General features: G+C 37.3%; 3 protein-coding genes across 3 annotated transcripts; all 3 read right to left on the bottom strand.

The window, feature by feature from the left end:
- Positions 1–505: 505 nt before the first annotated feature.
- LOC130721237 (uncharacterized) lies at positions 506–1696 on the bottom strand. Its single transcript, XM_057571998.1, has one exon. It carries the CDS (start codon positions 1466–1468, stop codon positions 737–739), a length of 732 nt encoding a protein of 243 aa, XP_057427981.1. The 5' UTR covers positions 1469–1696; the 3' UTR covers positions 506–736.
- A 2539-nt stretch (positions 1697–4235) lies between these two features.
- On the bottom strand, positions 4236–5091 carry LOC130718638 (uncharacterized). Its single transcript, XM_057569255.1, has one exon. The coding sequence runs from the start codon at positions 5018–5020 to the stop codon at positions 4292–4294; it is 729 nt and encodes a 242-aa protein (XP_057425238.1). The 5' UTR covers positions 5021–5091; the 3' UTR covers positions 4236–4291.
- A 4538-nt stretch (positions 5092–9629) lies between these two features.
- Positions 9630–10980, bottom strand: LOC130720085 (uncharacterized). The gene has a single exon (XM_057570688.1). It carries the CDS (start codon positions 10709–10711, stop codon positions 9983–9985), a length of 729 nt encoding a protein of 242 aa, XP_057426671.1. The 5' UTR covers positions 10712–10980; the 3' UTR covers positions 9630–9982.
- Between the last annotated feature and the right edge of the window lie 5962 nt (positions 10981–16942).

The following is a 16942-nucleotide window of genomic DNA, read 5'->3' as shown; positions in this document are numbered from 1 at the left end:
CCCACCATAATCTTCTCTCTTCACATACAGTACCAAGTAACCAAATGAGGGAGAAGAGATGCAATCCTTCCTAACTCTCTCCCTTCCTTCTCTCTCGCCAAAGTTGGCACTACCAAACACAGTGTTAGTGTTTACAGGCTCGCGCAGTGGTTGGATAGTCTAAGCTCTTTGAGATTGGATGATATCTTTTACAGTGTCACAGTATAAATATTATCTCTTACTCTTATAATTATTATTATTAGGAAGCCGGCCAATACCTACTCCAATCTTAATATATTTTGTTTGTGTTTTTTTCCTTTATCTTTTACTTTGATACTCGTGGCATTCAAGATCGATATCGATACAAAGTTATAATTATAATCTACCATTTGAATATAAATTGAACCATTCCGTGTCGTGCAAACCAACTAAACGGGGCCTTCTTGACAATCTAGATAAAAAAAAAACTCAAGTAATTAAAGACATCATAAAATGTTAAAGGACATAGCATCATAAGAAACGAAACTTAAGTAGAAAGCAACTTCCAATATCATTCAATATTAATAGGAGTATTACAAATTAAGAGAGCATCATAAAAAACTTAAAATACAAAGACACATCCACTATTTATCATTACAAGAGAGAACATTATAAAAACGAAAGACAATTAGAAATAACTTCCAACATCATCCAAACAAGAAATGTTAACACAGAGCTTAACTTAATTTGGTCAGGAACAGTTGTTTTCTCCTGCTAATTAATCTGTTGGGATTTGGGATGAACGTCCTTGGAGCCATTCTTCTGGATATGCTATTCGATCATGTTTGAGTATCCGGGTTATTTCTGAAGAGTTTTGAGCAATATTGGTTTCTATTACATCAGTTTCATTCACTGTGTTACTTCTTTTGGCCTTTACACCACGGAGGTTGTCAGTGACTTTATAACAAAATCTGTACATGATACTAACCGGTGGTGGAGCTCCATCAACGAACATTTCATTTGGAATTTTTACATCCAAGTCTAAACATTTTGTAACATGAGGATCTCTAAGAGAAACTGGATAGCTAGGATAACAATTGAAATATGCTGGTCCATTCTGAATATCAGATTCAAGAACTGCTCTGACAGTGTTCCAAAATTTCAAATGTCGTTTGTCTCTTAAGCAGATTAAGATAGGGAGGTCGCACCTTAATCTGGTAAGAGGTTTCACAGCTACTTGAACTAATCCAAAGTGCAGAGAACCATATTTTCTCACATGTTGATTCACTATGCGTGAGTCCAAAATGGAAATAGTCTGGTATGGACCTTGGACTGCAAAAGATTTTTCCACTGTTTTGATCTCATAATCAGGGTTGAATTCAAAGATTGGAATTTTATAAACTTGGTTTGTTTTGATCTTTGGAATTGACCAATTTTGAAGCTTTTGTTCTAAGTTTGAATCAATTTCTTCAGAATTGTTGGCATGTTGGTTCAATGTAAGATATGACATATCTTAGAAATATTTTGGTTTCAAGAGATAAATTCTTCAAATAGTGAACATGCAGGGGTGAATTTTCAACAATAAAAATAAAAGATAGGATGAAATATTGAGAGGAAAAATGCTTATGATAGAGTAATACTAATGGAGATAGGTTGAAAGGACTTACTAAAGGAATACAAGAGACTTTGATTTGATGTAAAGCTTGAGAAAGCAAGAGGGGCTGGTTAATAATATACAGGTTTGTCTTCCTCTATGAATATATTTATTGAATTTTGCGGACTTCAATGCCTTTCAAGTCCGTTTTGGAGTTGTGTCAAAAAAAGTTTATAAAAATGATATATTACTCCAAAGATAAAGACTAGGGTCTAGGGTGGACCTACTTTCACATACTTTATTAATGCAAAGAGGGGGAAAACATAGAGAAAAACTCTAAAACAAAGTGAGGAAAGTTATATAGTGGACATTTTTTGTGATCTATTATAAATTGTTGTTGATATAATGATTATAATCGTAGATATTGAATCAATGATTATTAATAGTGGGTAATTGATTTAAAAATTGGTGCCTCCTATTATTTGTTCTAAAGTAAACTCTTTTGGACTTGTATAAATAACTCTAGAATTTTTTTTTTTAGTTAAATCATCTTATTTTTAGGGAAACCAATAATATTTAAGATAAGTTGGTTAAAAAACTATTCCAACCAATGATAAAATTAGAGGGATCAAAAACATATTTAACACTCTTTTATTCGCCAATATCTCCCCACAAAGGATAGTCATAGGCAGTTTCGAAATCACATTATGCCAACAACCATTCTCCATGTTTTAAAAAATGATTTCTTAGCTTATGGTCAAAAGCCTAGATCCATCTAGATAGTGTATTTATTATTGAGTTATCACATTTCATATTCTTTTTCATTTCATTTTCATTTATCTTTTTCTTTTTATTTCTCACTTCTATTTCTATCACATTACCTTACTTATCTCATTTCAGATAAGGGAGACAAACTAGAGATGTGAAGTATTGGGATATGATAGGAATGAGACATGTGAATTTTGTTTTCTTTTATATAAAATGTTGTTTGTGGTTTATAAAACCGGATTGAATTTCTACACCCCCATTAAGCTACTTGGTATTATGTATGGTGTGATTGGTGAATCACATCAATTCTCTTTCTTTTCCCACCTGTCCACCTCTCAAAGTGGAGGTGGACAAGTGTGAAAAAGTTAATTTTCCCTTTTCCCCCTAAACTACTTGGTGTCATCTATCCCTGCCCTAAAACTCGATCAGTTGTGGTTGTGTTCAAATAGTGTCCATTTTTTATTTATTAATATATCTTATGGTTGTTAATTAAAAGTTTTTGGATTGATTTTTATCGCTACAGCCTACAAGAAAGGGATAATTTAGCGTTATATATTGTGTTGTTCTCAATGTGACGCTAATTTTGATTACTTAGCGTTGGTTTAGCCGACACAAATTGTTAAAATATAGAATTTGTAATTTAAAGATTAATTTCAGCATGACCAACGCTGAATAGCGTCTATTGAATGAAATTTCAAAGATTGTCTTCATCTGCATTCCCCACTCCTTGAATCCTAGTTGTCTCTCTCCATAACCCTAAATCTGCTAGTCTCCGCAAAACCATCCTCCTCAATGAAACTCGTCGTTGTTGTTGATGAAGCGTCATGCCCTCCCCCTCTCTAATTTCGTCCCCCTCTGATCGAGGCCGTACTCAATGCAAATAATTAATTAAGAAAACGGTATTAACTAGGAAGTGACTCTCTCGTCCCCGAGCAGGCCCTATCCCTCCCTATGAGCATATCTTATTATTGTTGTGTCTCTTGCACTATCGTCGTGAGCATACCCTCCTTCGATTCCAATTTCGTCACCCATAGTTCTCCCTTCTCCTATCGTCGCCATCGTGCCCCCTCCTGTCACGGATCCATCCTCTTGTCGCCACTACGCCCTCTGCCTCCTTCTCGCCCTTGCCACTGTCTCGCCCGCTACACTCACTCTTTACAGGTTAGTTAATTCTACCTCTTTGATTTTTAAATTGTGTTGTATAATGACATTGTTCTATACATTGTGTTCTTGTAAATGGACCACCTTCCATTGTCGAATCGCAACCTCAATCATGTTGTGTTCTTCAACGCTTAGTTGCGCCCTGGTCTCCACTGTGACTTGTGCTCAGCGCCCGACACAATAGCCACCTCTTCTCACCTTCTCTTGGTACTCAATCCTCCTCCTTCCGCCGGACAAATTAGCCACCTCCATCATACTAGTGATAGTTTTCAGAAATAATAATGCTATGAATGAATAAATGCAACGAATTTGCAAGTACAAGCAAATCAGAATGAAAACCAAATACCATGGCCCAAATCCAACTCAATTCCCTTCCAATATTATATAATTATAGTATTCAATACAAATTAAAAGAGAGCATCATAAGAGACTAAAGATACAAAAACAAGTAGAAAACTAGAAACAACATTAACTATTTTTCATTACAAGAGAGAAATCATAAGAAACAAAGACAATTAGTGACAACTTCCGACATTATGCAAACAAGAGATTTCTACAGAGTCTAACTTTGATTTGGAAAGTTCTTTTCTCACAAGTCACAAGTGCAGTTATTTTCCGATGTACCAAAAGAAAAGTCACAAGTGCAGCATCTGCATATGCTCGCAAGTGAAGACTAACTATAACATACGATGCCTCACCAAACTTGTTGTGCCACCAGTGAATTCTCACAATTTAAAGTTATGCAATACAGAGATTCTTAAGCCATAATGATATCCTTGAATAGTTTTTGACCAATGGCAATGAACATTTTCAAGGTGCAGGTTGTGAAGAACATCCTTGCAGCCATTCTTGTGGATATGTGATTTCATCATGTTTGAGTATCTTCCGGGTGATTCTTGAAGAGTTTTCAGCATTGATTTCTGTTACTTCAGTTTCATTCACTGTGTAATCTCTTACGGCCTTTATGCCAGAGAGGTTGTCAGTGACTTTATAACAAAATCTGTACATGATACTAACCGGTGGAATTCCATCAATGAACATTTCATTTGGAATTTTTATATCTAAATCTACACATGTTGTAACATGAGGGTCTCTGAGACAAACTGGATAGCTAGGAAAACAATTGAAATATGCTGGTCCATTCTGAATATTGCATTCAAGAACTGCTAACACAGATTCGTGAAATCTCAACATCCTTTTATCTCTTAAGCAGATTAAGATAGGGAGGTCACAATACCTTAATCTGGTAAGAGGTTTTACAGCTAGTTGAACTAATCCAATGTGTAGATCACGATATTTTCTCACATGTTGATTCACTATGCGTGAATCCAAAATGGAAATCCTCTGGTATGGACCTTGGACTGCAAAAGATTTTTCCACTGTTTTGATCTCATAATCAGGGTTGAATTCAAAGATTGAAGTTTTATAAACTTGGTTTGTTCTAATCTTTGGAATTGACCAATTTTGAAGCTTTTGTTCTAAGTTTGAATCATTTTCTTCAGAATTGTTGGCATGTTGATTCAATGTAAGATTTGCCATGTCTAAGAAATATTTTAGTTTCAAGAGACTGATTCTTCAATCAATGGACATACACGGGTGAATTTCAACAATAAAAAATAAAAGATAGGATCAAATATTGTGATCAACTTCTATTCATATTGCATCACTTTGCATAGCTGTCACTTATATATTTTGAGTGTGAATAAAACTTTATTTGTCCAAATGCACTAATTATTAATTAATTTTTAAGGTGCATACTTGGGTGCCCATAAATTCAAACGAGTGTAGGCTACAGGAGTGAGGTGTACCAATAATATATGAACACTTAATGTGATAAGTGTTGACTAGATCATTTTTTAGGCTATTTACGTTATGACCCTAGATCAATTTTACCTTACTAAATATGTCCTCATCCTTTTTAATAATTATGTATTTTAAACTTTACCACTGTTAATATTACTTCCATCAAATTTATATTCTGGGCTATATGAGTTTGTCTACCCCAATTCAAAATGAAGAATCTCTCTGATTTCCACCCTTCAGTTGCTACCACCACAAAATATCTTTTTTTCACCCTTTTTCTGCATAAGAATATGTTCTGCAACTGCATGATGAGTGTTTTCATCAATACTCCAAAGCCTCTAGAAATTTTTGTTTTACCATATATAATTCTCTCACAAGAACAAAAATAGCTAGCTTGTCCCAGTATAACGGATTTGGGATTGGGGCTGGTGACACCATGACGCCAACGCCAATTTGTGATAAACATGATAAAAAAAATCATCTTTTCATTATAAACCGAATCACGATATTATATGAATACACCACATGAATTTATTTCAGCCACAAATTTTTCGGGAATTTTTTTTTGCAGAAAACTGAAACACAGATCAATAACCATCAATTTTCAGATTCCATTGCAAATCACTGAATCGAGAAGATATAAACAAGAATGGAAACGATTTCCAAAATCTGTGCGATAGAGATTGGGAAGAAGGGAAGAACCCTAAAACCAGAGGCAAAATGAAAAGAAGGTGAAAAAAAAGTTGAAACCGATGAACATATATAAAACAAGGTGAAAAGGTTAATCTCATTCAACATCCAATTTTTTCACCTAACATAAGGACTGAATTCGAAAAATAAAAGGTTCTGAGGTTAGTTTATAATTACAATAAACCTACAGGGTTGATTGAGAGTTTCAAGAAGTCCACAATATTATTAATAAATAATCCAAGTGTAATTTTCCTACTGGTACATATCACTCATGTATTTGACCCAGAATTTTTTTTTTGCTTGTAATGAGGAAATGCCAATTCTTAATGTATAATCAAAACTCAAAAGTCAAAAGTGTTAGTCCACACTAAAGGAGAAAAAGAGGACGGGGGTTGTCAAAAGAAAAGGAGAAAAAGAGGACGGTGGAGGGTGGAGCCAGGGACTAAAACAATGGGAAAAGGACAATTATTAGAATTATTATATGGTGGCACCTTATTATATTATCTAAAATAAAAATATGCCTTGGATTTCACATATAGGAGACTTAGAGCAACTCCAACGCTGGGCTCTTAGCCCAGCTGGAGTTGCTAAGAGCCGGCTCTTATTTTTTTCCTGCATTGGAGAGAGCCTTCAAGCTCTTAGCTACAGTGCAGAGGCTCTTCTGCAAGAGCTCTTGCTTTATGGGCTCTTACATTAAAAAATTATTATCTTCTCTCACATGCTCCTCATCAACTACTTTCAGAGGGAAGAAACGGTGAAGGGAAGAAGAAGAAGAAGAACAGATTTGAAATAAACTAACACAAGAACAAGACCAAAATCAATTTTTTTAAAAAAAAATCCAAACTTTACAACCAAAATCAAACTTTTACACTGCAACTGATATTTACATAGGAAAAAAAAAAAATTCTGAGCCTTGCATGTCCGATCTTGTTGAAAGGGAGACTTGAATGTGCGAAAAGGGGCTTCCTTTCCCCTGATCTGATCTGGTGGCTCCGATTTGGGTGGTGGTAAGTCGATTTGGGGGCGGCGAGGTGGATTTTGGCTGTGGTGGTGGGTGTTTGAGGCGGTGATGTGGGTTGGGTTTCGGTGGGGGTGAGGTGGGTTTTGGGTTTCAGTGGTGGTGAGGTGGGTTTTGGGTTTCAGTGGTGAGGTTGGGTTTCGGTGGGTTGGGTTTCAGTGGTGGTGGTGGGGTTGCAGAGGTGGGTTGGGTTTCAGAGGGGAGAAGAAGAAGAAGAGAAGAGGGGAGAAGAAGGGAAGGGGGTTTCGAGGAGGCAGGGGAGAAGAAGAGAAGAGGGGAGGAGAAGAAGAAGAAGAGGCTTTCGGTGGGTTGGGTTTCAGTGGTGGTGGTGGGGTTGCAGAGGTGGGTTGGGTTTCAGAGGGGAGAAGAAGAAGAAGAGAAGAGAAGAGGGGAGGAGAAGAAGAAGAAGAGAAGAGGGGAGGAGAAGAGGGTTTCGAGGGGGGGGGGGAGGGGGAGAGGCGGCTAGGGTTCACAAATGGGCTCTTGATGGGTTTATATATAGGGTGACCTGCTGACCTGCCCAGCAGGTCACCCTCCCGTTGTGGACCGGTTTCAGACCGGTTTTGACCGGCTGGAGCCGGTTTTTTAACCGTTTTAGGTAGTCTGACTGGTTTGGCCGGTTATCAGACCGTTTCTCTCCCATTTTCAGCTTTTATACATTATATATAGTGTGCACTTCATCATTTTACACATCAATTCAAAATGGATCACCAACATTATCAACAATACTATGATTTGTTGGACGATCAAACACTTCCCACCAATGAAAGTTCTCAACCTCCGCCGGTGTTACAACAAGGAAACCAACCTTCACAGGTGTTTCGACCTACGCCGTCATTTCCTCCTCACAACCAAGCGCGTCACACCCGAGGCAATTTTCAAATTTCTCAACACCAAATGTCTCCATATCCACCTCAAAACCAATCGCATCACCCCGGTGGCAATTTTCAAAATTATCAACACCAAATGTCTCCATATCCACCTCAAAACCAACCGCATCACCCCGGTGGCAATTTTCAAAATTCTCAATACCAAATGTCTTCATATTCATATTCTTTTTCATTTCATTTTCATTTATTTTTTTCTTTTTATTTCCCACTTCTATTTCTATCACATTACCTTACTTATCTCATTTCAGATAAGGGAGACAAACTAGAGATGTGAAGTATTGGGATATGATAGGAATGATACATGTGATTTTTTTTTTCTTTTATATAAAATGTTGTTTGTGGTTTATAAAACCGGATTGAATTTCTACACCCCCATTAAGCTACTTGGTATTATGTATGGTGTGATTGGTGAATCACATCAATTCTCTTTCTTTTCGCATCTGTCCACCTCTCAAAGTGGAGGTGGACAAGTGTGAAAAAGTTAATTTTCCCTTTTCCCCCCTAAACTACTTGGTGTCATCTATCCCTGCCCTAAAACTCAATCAGTTGTGGTTGTGTTCAAATAGCGTCCATTTTTTATTTATTAATATATCTTATGGTTGTTAAAAGTTTTTGGATTGATTTTTATCGCTACAGCCTACAAGAAAGGGATAATTTAGCGTTATATATTGTGTTGTTCTCAATGTGACGCTAATTTTGATTACTTAGCGTTGGTTTAGCCAACACAAATTGTTAAAATATAGAATTTGTAATTTAAAGATTAATTTCAGCATGACCAATGCTGAATAGCGTCTTTGAGCTCACACTATATTGAATGAAATTTCAAAGATTGTCTTCATCTGCATTCCCCACTCCTTGAATCCTAGTTGTCTCTCTCCATAACCCTAAATCTGCTAGTCTTCGCAAAACCATCCTCCTCAATGAAACTCGTCGTTGTTGTTGATGAAGCGTCATGCCCTCCCCCTCTCTAATTTCGTCCCCCTCTGATCGAGGCCGTACTCAATGCAAATAATTAATTAAGAAAGCTGTATTAACTAGGAAGTGACTCTCTCGTCCCCGAGCAGGCCCTGACCCTCCCTATGAGCATATCTTATTATTGTTGAGCCTCTTGCACTATCGTCGTGAGCATACCCTCCTTCGGTTCCAATTTTGTCGCCCATAGTTCTCCCTTCTCCTATCGTCGCCATCGTGCCCCCTCCTGTCACGTATCCATCCTCTTGTCGCCACTACGCCATCTGCCTCCTTCTCGCCCCTGCCACTGTCTCGCCCGCTACACTCACTCTTTACAGGTTAGTTAATTCTAACTCTTTGATTTTTAAATTGTGTTGTATAATGACATTGTTCTATACATTGTGTTCTTGTAAATGGACTACCCTCCATTGTCGAATCGCAACCTCCATCATGTTGTGTTCTTCAACGCTTAGTCGCGCCTTGATCTCCACTGTGACTTGTGCTCAGCGCCCGACACAATAACCACCTCTTCTCACCTTCTCTTGGTACTCAATCCTCCTCCTTCCGCCGGACAAATTAGCCACCTCCATCATGCTAGTGATAGTTTTCAGAAATAATAATGCTATGAATGAATAAATGCAACGAATTTGCAAGTACAAGCAAATCAGAATGAAAACCAAATACCATGGCCCAAATCCAACTCAATTTCCCTTCCAATATTATATAATTATAGTATTCAATACAAATTAAAAGAGAGCATCATAAGAGACTAAAGATACAAAAACAAGTAGAAAACTAGAAACAACATTAACTATTTTTCATTACAAGAGAGAAATCATAAGAAACAAAGACAATTAGTGACTACTTCCGACATTATGCAAACAAGAGATTTCTACAGAGTCTAACCTTGATTTGAAAAGTTCTTTTCTCACAAGTCACAAGTGCAGTTATTTTCCAATGTACCAAAAGAAAAGTCACAAGTGCAGCATCTGCATATGCTCGCAAGTGAAGACTAACTATAACATACGATGCCTCACCAAACTTGTTGTGCCACCGGTAAATTCTCACAATTTTAAGTTATGCAATACAGAGATTCTTAAGCCATAATGATATCCTTGAATAGTTTTTGACCAATGGCAATGAACATTTTCAAGGTGCAGGTTGTGAAGAACATCCTTGCAGCCATTCTTGTGGATATGTGATTTCATCATGTTTGAGTATCTTCCGGGTGATTCTTGAAGAGTTTTCAGCATTGATTTCTGTTACTTCAGTTTCATTCACTGTGTAATCTCTTACGGCCTTTATGCCAAAAAGGTTGTCAGTGACTTTATAACAAAATCTGTACATGATACTAACCGGTGGAATTCCATCAATGAACATTTCATTTGGAATTTTTATATCTAAATCTACACATGTTGTAACATGAGGATCTCTGAGACAAACTGGATAGCTAGAAAAACAATTGAAATATGCTGGTCCATTCTGAATATTGGATTCAAGAACTGCTACGACAGATTCGTGAAATCTCAACATCCTTTTATCTCTTAAGCAGATTAAGATAGGGAGGTCACAATACCTTAATCTGGTAAGAGGTTTTACAGCTACTTGAACTAATCCAATGTGTAGATAACCATATTTTCTCACATGTTGATTCGCTATGCGTGAATCCAAAATGGAAATACTCTGGTATGGACCTTGGACTGCAAAAGATTTTTCCACTGTTTTGATCTCATAATCAGGGTTAAATTCAAAGATTGAAGTTTTATAAACTTGGTTTGTTCTGATCTTTGGAATTGACCAATTTTGAAGCTTTTGTTCTAAGTTTGAATCATTTTCTTCAGAATTGTTGGCATGTTGATTCAATGTAAGATTTGCCATGTCTAAGAAATATTTTAGTTTCAAGAGACTGATTCTTCAATCAATGGACATACACGGGTGAATTTCAACAATAAAAATAAAAGATAGGATCAAGTATTGAGAGGAAAAATGCTTGTATATGATAGGGTAATAATTATACTAATTGAATGATAGAGGACTTACTAATATTAAAGGAAAACTAAAGTAGCTTTGATGTAAAGCTTGAGAAAGCAAGAGGGAAATATTTGGAAACGCTCACCAGACAAGAGTGGGGTTGCTCGATCTCATGCTCATGAATGTATTTATTGAAGCTTGCGGACTTCAATGCCTTTCAAGTCCGTTTTGGAGTTTGAGACAACAACAAAAATTATGCTAAAAATTTGTAATCGAGTGGTTAAAAAACGAGTTTTGATTCATTCGCACTTTACTCTCTTCTATTTTATTTTTACTGTCTTCTTTTTTTATCTCTCACTTCTATTCATATTACATCTCTTTGCATATTTGTCACTTATATATTTGGCTTAATACTCATATTAGTCCCTGTCTTTGTGTCGCCGTCTGAACCAGGTCCCTGATCGGAAAAATTTGTGGATTAAATCCCTCTCTTTTAAAAACGTATGGAGCAAGTCCTCGCCGGAGCTCGAAGCTCCGGCGAGTGATGATTTAGCGTGCTGACTATGTAAATGATGCTTACGTGGATTTTAAAAAAAATAAAAAATAAAAAACAAATTACATATCAGAAAATTAAATTAAATTAATAAAATTAAAACCCCAATTTTTTTAAAACAATTCAACCCTCTCAATTTTTTACTTCAGGGTACTTTAATTAACAAATTTTCTCCACCTTCTCATCTTTCTCCCTCTCCCATCATACCCACCCACCATATCATCTTCAACAACATATCATCTGAAATCATCCATCTTCATCTTTGTCTCATCACCCTTCATCAATTTTGGCCAGACATCATCAACTCAACCTCCACCATCAAACCCCACAACCAGATAAGGTAAAATCAATAATTAAAAATACCCTAAATTCTTCATATATCTAAAATAAAGGTACTGGCATAAGGGAAAAACCAGAAGATAAATATTCAAAGCTAGTGGGAGATGAAGGCGTAAGGGCAAAACCCAATTTTGCTAAGTTTGACTTTAAAGTTGCAAGCTTTATTTCCATGGGCATAAAAAATAGTGGGAGAGGAGATGAAGGAAACCCAGAACTAGCATTAAGAACCCATAACAGTGCACAAACCAACAGAGGAAACCCAGAACAAGGATTCAAAACCCAGACACACATGGGTATTGCTGCAGCCTGCTCAATCTTCTACCCACCTCACTACAACCCCATCCACCGCAACCCAGAATTGTTTTGTTCTTTCCAGCCTTGCACAAATCTAGGTTCATCTTCGATGAAGACGCAGCTCACGACAGAGGTCTGGGTGTTGGTCGCGACTGTTGGCGCAGCGGTGCACAGGTCCTAGGTCTCTTCGATTTGGGTCCGAATGGTGGGGCGTGGGTGCGATGGTACCTGAAGGCGAAGGGAAGAGAAACGGGAGACCACGCTTTTCTGAGGGCTCCGATCTGCCTCCATGAAACCAAACCCATAAGCTACCTCCGCCGCTCCTTGCCCAGATTTGACGATTCACCACCACCGCGAAGTCGCCAACCAACACCACTCGCCATTTCCTTTCACTTTTTCCTTTTTTCTCTCACAGACAATCAGTTGCAGTCGGTTGCAGGTTTTCAGGGGTAGAAGGTGGGGGTTGCAGGTGGTGGTGGTGTCGTTTTCATGGGTCTTTGATGATGTTGATGGTGAAGAAGAAGATTAAAAAGATGAAGGAGGAGGAGATGAATTTGGGGGTTCTGGATGAATTAGGAAATTAGGTTTTTCTTTTTTTGAGAAGATGAAGGAGGAGATGAATTTCTAGGAAATGAATTGCTTAATTTTGGGTTTTTTAATTAATTCGGGATTAGATTTTTTTAATTAATTTTGGGTTTTTAAATTAATTTATTTTCCTTATGTGTAATTTTTTTATTTTTTTTAAAATCCACGTAAGCATCATTTACACAGTCAGCACGCTAAATCATCACTCGCCGGAGCTCCGAGCTCCGGCGAGGACTTGCTCCATACGTTTTTAAAAGAGAGGGATTTAAACCACAATTTTTTCCGGTCAGGGACCTGGTTCAGACGGCGACACAAAGACAGGGACTAATATGAGGATTAAGCCTATATATTTTGAGTGTAAATAAAACTTTATTGATCCAAATGCACTAATTATCAATTATTCTTAATGTATAATCAAATGTCTTTATACAATACTAATAATAAAACTTTATTAGTCCATCATGAAGGAGAAAAAGAGGACAGTGGAGGGTGGAGCCAGGGGGACTAAAATAATGGGAAGAAGGACAATTATTAGAATTATTATAGGGTGACCCCTTATTATATTATCTAAAATAAAAATATGCCTTGGAGTTCATATAAAGGAGACTTCCTAGGTACGCAGGAGACTCTATAAAGTGAGAATAAAGTAAAAGTTAAAAATACTAATTGAATGATAGAGGACTTTACTAATATTAAAGGTAAACAAGAGACTTTGATGTAAAGCTTGAGAAAGCAAGGGGGAAATATTTGGAAACGCTCACAAGACAAGAGTGGGGTACTGGGGTTGCTCTTATGCTCATGAATGTATTTATTGAAGCTTGCGGACTTCAATGCCTTTCAAGTCCGTTTTGGAGTTGAGAAAAAAAAATTATGCTAAAAATTTGTAATCCCGGACTAAATGCGAGTTTTTTTTTTTTAATCTCCAACTTCTATTCATATTGCATCACTTTGCATATCTGTCACTTATATATTTTGAGTGTGAATAAAACTTTATTTGTCCAAATGCACTAATTATTAATTAATTCTTAATGTATAATCAAAAGTGTTAGTCTACAATAAAGGAGAAAAAGAGGACGGGGGTTGTCAAAAAAAAAGGAGAAAAAGAGGACGGTGGAGGCACTGTTTTAAGACTCGGCTCGGACCGGCCGGTCCGACCGGTTGGACCGGGACTCGGTGACCTGATCGGTCTGAGCCTCACATCAGACCGGTTGTGTAAGTCACTCGGCTGGAACCGGTTTGAACCGGTCGGTTTAATGGTCAAACCGGTGACTCGGCCGGTTTTTTATTGAACCGGCGAGTCACCCATTTCTTGTTTTTTTTTGTTAGTTTGTTAACTGTTGGGCTAGATAGAAGCCCATTTTCCAGTAATTATTTAACCCTTTCACATTGTTTTTTTTCAGTCCAGTTGGGTTATTTAACCTATTGTCCATTTGCAAACATTTTGTATATAATTGGGTAAAAAACGTGAAATTTTGTTAAAAAATGGTGCCAACAGGGTTTGAACACAGGCCATGGAGGTAATATGAAGGAAAACTACCACTGCACCACCAGGATGTTGTTGATTAAAAACGTATTTTGTTTTATTTATATTAACTTTATATTGCATTGGACATTTTTTATTATTTTTTAATATACACCGAGTCAAGCAATCGAACCAGTGACCCAGTGGTCCGACCAGTGACTCAGTGACTCAGTACCCCGACCGAGTGGATGACCGAGCCGAGTTTTAAAACACTGGGTGGAGGGTGGAGCCATGTCAAAAGAAAAGGAGAAAAAGAGGACGGTGGAGGGTGGAGCCAGGGACTAAAACAAGGTTGAGGATAAGGTGCAATATGGTGTGGGTCTTGCACCGGTGCAAGAGAGGGATGGCCCAATTAGAATATGCCATCTGGCTATGACTAAAATTGGTTACCGGATCTGCTTGTTAAAGGAAAAAAATATATATTTTTTTAATTAAGTGTGTATATGACAGGAAAGCCCCTTCCTATTCTGCTTTCTGGGTCGGGTATCATGGATCATGTTTCATGGACGTGTTGAATACGGGTTTGAATTTTCTGCCTGAGATTTCTTGGCACCGTGCAATCCCTGATTTTGATAGACTAGGGTCGTTGTTGCCTTGTGATGGTGGATTCAGTGTCGATGGTGGATTAGGTCACTGTCACGGAAGTACTTCTTCCACCGCCAGTCTTCAGGTTTCATGGGCGTGTTGAATACGGGTTTGATTTTTCTGCCTGAGATTGCTTGGCACCGTGCAATCCCTGTTTTTGATAGATTGGGGTCGTCGTTGTCTTGTGATGGTGGATTGGGTGTCCATGGTGGATTGTCTTTGGTGGATTAGGTCACTGTCACGGAATGAGTTAGTATCTTAGAACCCCTTCTCCGACTGAGTGAGTATCTTAGAACTCTGTTCTTCTCTTCTTCTGTTTCTTAACGAAAATGGTATATTATGTTGAACTGAAATGTAGGAAATGTACTCTGGAAATGCCTTAGATTATTGTAGGAAATGTAGGAGATGTAGTCTGGAAATGTTTCATGGTTCTGTAGTTGGACTGAAATGTAGTCTGGAAATGCTTTAGATTATTGTAGGAAATGGTACCCTTGATTCCTGATTTGCTTCACACTGTTCAGTTGTATTCTGTGAGCGTAGAAGAAGAATAGAGGAGATAAACCCTACTCTAAGATAAGCCATCCCAGATCCTGAATGCATCATGTAATACACACAATCAGACCCCGTGGTCGAACCAGAGGGAGGTCCAAGTATCGGGGATCTTGCGCCACCAATAAGCATAAAATTTGGCTAAATCCTGACCAATATTTTCCATGATGAAAATTTTTATTTACTGAATTAAATCATTGCTTTTAAATAGCACAACAAGACGTGATCACAGCATTAGCTTACGCCATAGTGAAACTGCAATTGTTAATCAAGTGAGTTCACTTTCATGTGTTGTTGATCAAGTGAGTTGACCTCATTAGTTTACTTTCATCTGTTGCAAATGAAGTTTATGCCATGCTAGGATAGGTTAATGGGTTTAAGTTGTAAAACTAGGATTTGTTTGAAATAAACAAATTGTTCACATCTGAAGTAATGAGAATATGTTCCGATCTCCCGAATTATCACCAGATCCTTTTTTTCATTGCTGGATGTATGTATTTTCTATTTTGTAGGTTCTGCTGAGAACAAATGTTGAAGGGTTGCGGTTTGTGAAAGTAAGGGTGAGACATGTTCATATTGCAGAAGGGCTCGTATGACAATCGGCCAGCTTATTGATTGTATCATGGGGAAGGTGGCTGCCCACATGGGAGAAGAAGGAGATGCAACAACTTTTATGGATGTTACTGTAAGTAGTAGCATGTTATAACTACCAAATATCTTCCATGTCAAAACTCGATACTTGTATAATTAATCTAATTCAGCTGCTCGTTTTGGACCTTGTTTTATAGTATCACCCATCCAGCCCAGACTTGCATAAATTCTATCTTGTATGAAAAGACTCAGTCACAATTTTGCCTCTAATCAGTCAGAAATAATCATGGTAGAATATTTCATCTATCGGTTAATCTCAAGATATCTTTTTATATTATGTTAATAGTTATATTATTTTTACATGTTATGCATAATTGTTAGAAGTCCTATGTTTTCCTTGTGCTGAATGTTTGGTTCTGATTGTATATGCAGGTTTATATTCGTTATTTTTTGTAAACTACTATTCCAAGAGATGATGGGTATTGCCATTGCTCCAAGAATGCTTATGAAGGAGGTGAAATCTATGAAATACCAAAAGAAAAAAGGATCCTGATAAATATGTTAGAGTAAAGTAAAGGCACTTGGTTTGTTCCACCCTGTCTTACACCTCTTGGGAATATGGAACAAGCAGGGGATCTGAGCTTGTTATGCCACAAAAAATAATGAATGTTATCCGAAAACTGTTTTGTGTAAGCTGATTATGAGATTGGATGCGAGATTTTTTTAACTTTGATGTATTTGATTCACATGCACCGAGGTCGATGCGACATTTGTTTTAACTTTGATGTATTTGATTCAATGGGTACTCCTTCCTACTAACTTATACCGTAGAACATTGTATATATACAATGTAAGTGATGTTTCAAGATAATCAGACAGAGAGCTTGTTATCTGCTAAGCATAGATGGATTAGTGGATGTTGTAGTTATGTGAATTTAGTTAGCTATTTCAAAAAAATGAAGCTAGGAATTGAGAATTTGTGTTATAGGTGCTGCCTTCTTGAATATGTGTTGACTATTTCCCATTAGCTCTGTAGCTCTTATATCAGACCCTGAATGCTGTGTAAGTTTATATAAAAAAATAAAAACTTCATGAGTTGGATTCATTGATTGACTTTATT

This window comes from Lotus japonicus, chromosome 5 (genome assembly GCF_012489685.1).
Source record: "Lotus japonicus ecotype B-129 chromosome 5, LjGifu_v1.2".
Classification (NCBI taxonomy): domain Eukaryota; kingdom Viridiplantae; phylum Streptophyta; class Magnoliopsida; order Fabales; family Fabaceae; genus Lotus; species Lotus japonicus.
This window is presented reverse-complemented; position numbering and strand designations above follow the sequence as displayed.